At 37.6% G+C, this 1666-nt stretch overlaps 1 protein-coding gene across 1 annotated transcript; it reads right to left on the reverse strand.

Moving 5' to 3' along the window:
• Positions 1 to 538: 538 nt before the first annotated feature.
• LOC100470230 (olfactory receptor 4C46-like) lies at positions 539 to 1468 on the reverse strand. The gene has a single exon (XM_034653265.1). It carries the CDS (start codon positions 1466 to 1468, stop codon positions 539 to 541), a length of 930 nt encoding a protein of 309 aa, XP_034509156.1.
• Positions 1469 to 1666: the final 198 nt, after the last annotated feature.

Below are 1666 nucleotides of genomic sequence, written 5' to 3' on the forward strand. Positions count from 1 at the left end.
TATGGAGTGTGATTTTACTTAATAAATAGAAATTCCTCTCAAATAATAAGATGTTCATTTATTTGAGTTATCATTCTTTCTGATGGGTTAGCAGCCTAAGGTGGGTGACAAGAACAATACAAAATGACTCTGAAGTCTACAAGGAAATTTGGAAACTTGGGTAATTTTTGTTACCCCTCAGAGGTTAAATGGCTCTTTGCTTTTATAACCCTATAGTTTCATACCATAATTTTATAGGCAACATGTTCTCATCAACACTGGTGTATAAAAATGAGCAGAATTCCTAATAAAATATGTTCAAATTTAAAATTTATAGATAGTGAATATTCATAATGAATATGAATATATATGACATATATGAATATATCCTGTGTTTAGCTTTTTCCTTTTTGCACACATTCCTGCTCCACTCAGTTCAGAAGTTATCATTTGTAATAATTTACTTATTATTTATTTGGTAGGTATTCCTTTCTGAGAAATTTCAAAATGCCCATTTGACCTTTGTTTCCACTGCATCAATGTTGAGCTTCAGGTGTATTTATTTCTCACCTGAAATAACTTTTCTACTACACAATTTCCTAATGGCATTTTTCATCTGGTCATTTCTCAAGGTATAGATTAACGGGTTTAACATGGGTGTGATCATAGTGTAGAACACAGCAACTGCTTTATCAATAGATAAAGTAGCTGCAGGTCTCATGTACACAAATATGCAGGGCACAAAGAATAGGACAACCACTGTGATGTGGGAGACACAGGTGGAGAGGGCTTTGCGCCTTGCCTCCAAGCTATGGTTCCTTAGTGAGTGCAGAATGACCACATAGGAGACAATCAAGAGAAGAAAGTTTAACAGACAGATGAAACCACTGTTGGCAGCAACGAAGAGCCCTAGAATGTGGGTATCAGTGCAGACAAGATTAAGCAAAGGGTTCAGATCACACATAAAGTGATCTATGACATTAGGGCCACAGAAGGGTAATGAGATGATAAAGAGGATTTGTATGGTGGCATGAAGAAATCCTCCCACCCACACCACTCCCACTAGCAGGCCACACACCTGCCGATTCATGATGGTCATGTAGTGCAATGGCTTGCAGATGGCCACATAGCGGTCATAGGCCATCACGGTAAGCAGGATGACATCAGCACCTCCAAAGAAATGTTCCCCAAAAATTTGGGTCATACATGCATTGAATGTGGTGGTTTTCTTCTCACGGAGTGAATCTACAATCAGTTTAGGGGTATTGACAGAAGAATAGCAGGCATCAATGAAGGAGAGATAGGCCAGGAAATAGTACATGGGGGACCCCCATAATGGGCTGGCAGTGATAGTGACCATGGTGAGCATATTTCCTACCACAGAGAGGATGTAAACCACCAAAAACACTACAAATATGATTTTCTGCATCTTTGGATTCTCCGTGAGCCCCAGTAGAACAAAGTCTGTCACATTGTTCCTATTCTCCATTTTGTCATATTATCAATAATTGCATTACCTGAAAAAAAATCACTTTTGATTAATGTGACCTTGAACTTACTAAGCTTCTTCATCTACTAAATAATACATACCCAGATTCTTTTGAGTTGTGGATTCTCATGTGCTTTTTTGAGACAGAAAATAAATGATCAGTTCTTTAAGATTACTTAAATTATTTACTCGATGTTT

The sequence above is a fragment of the Ailuropoda melanoleuca genome, unplaced genomic scaffold (genome assembly GCF_002007445.2).
Source record: "Ailuropoda melanoleuca isolate Jingjing unplaced genomic scaffold, ASM200744v2 unplaced-scaffold75063, whole genome shotgun sequence".
Lineage (NCBI taxonomy): Eukaryota > Metazoa > Chordata > Mammalia > Carnivora > Ursidae > Ailuropoda > Ailuropoda melanoleuca.

What these genes read in the sequence shown, in the direction of transcription:
- LOC100470230 (XM_034653265.1), bottom strand. Translation starts at nt 1,468, where the DNA reads ATGGAGAATAGGAACAATGTGACAGACTTTGTTCTACTGGGGCTCACG.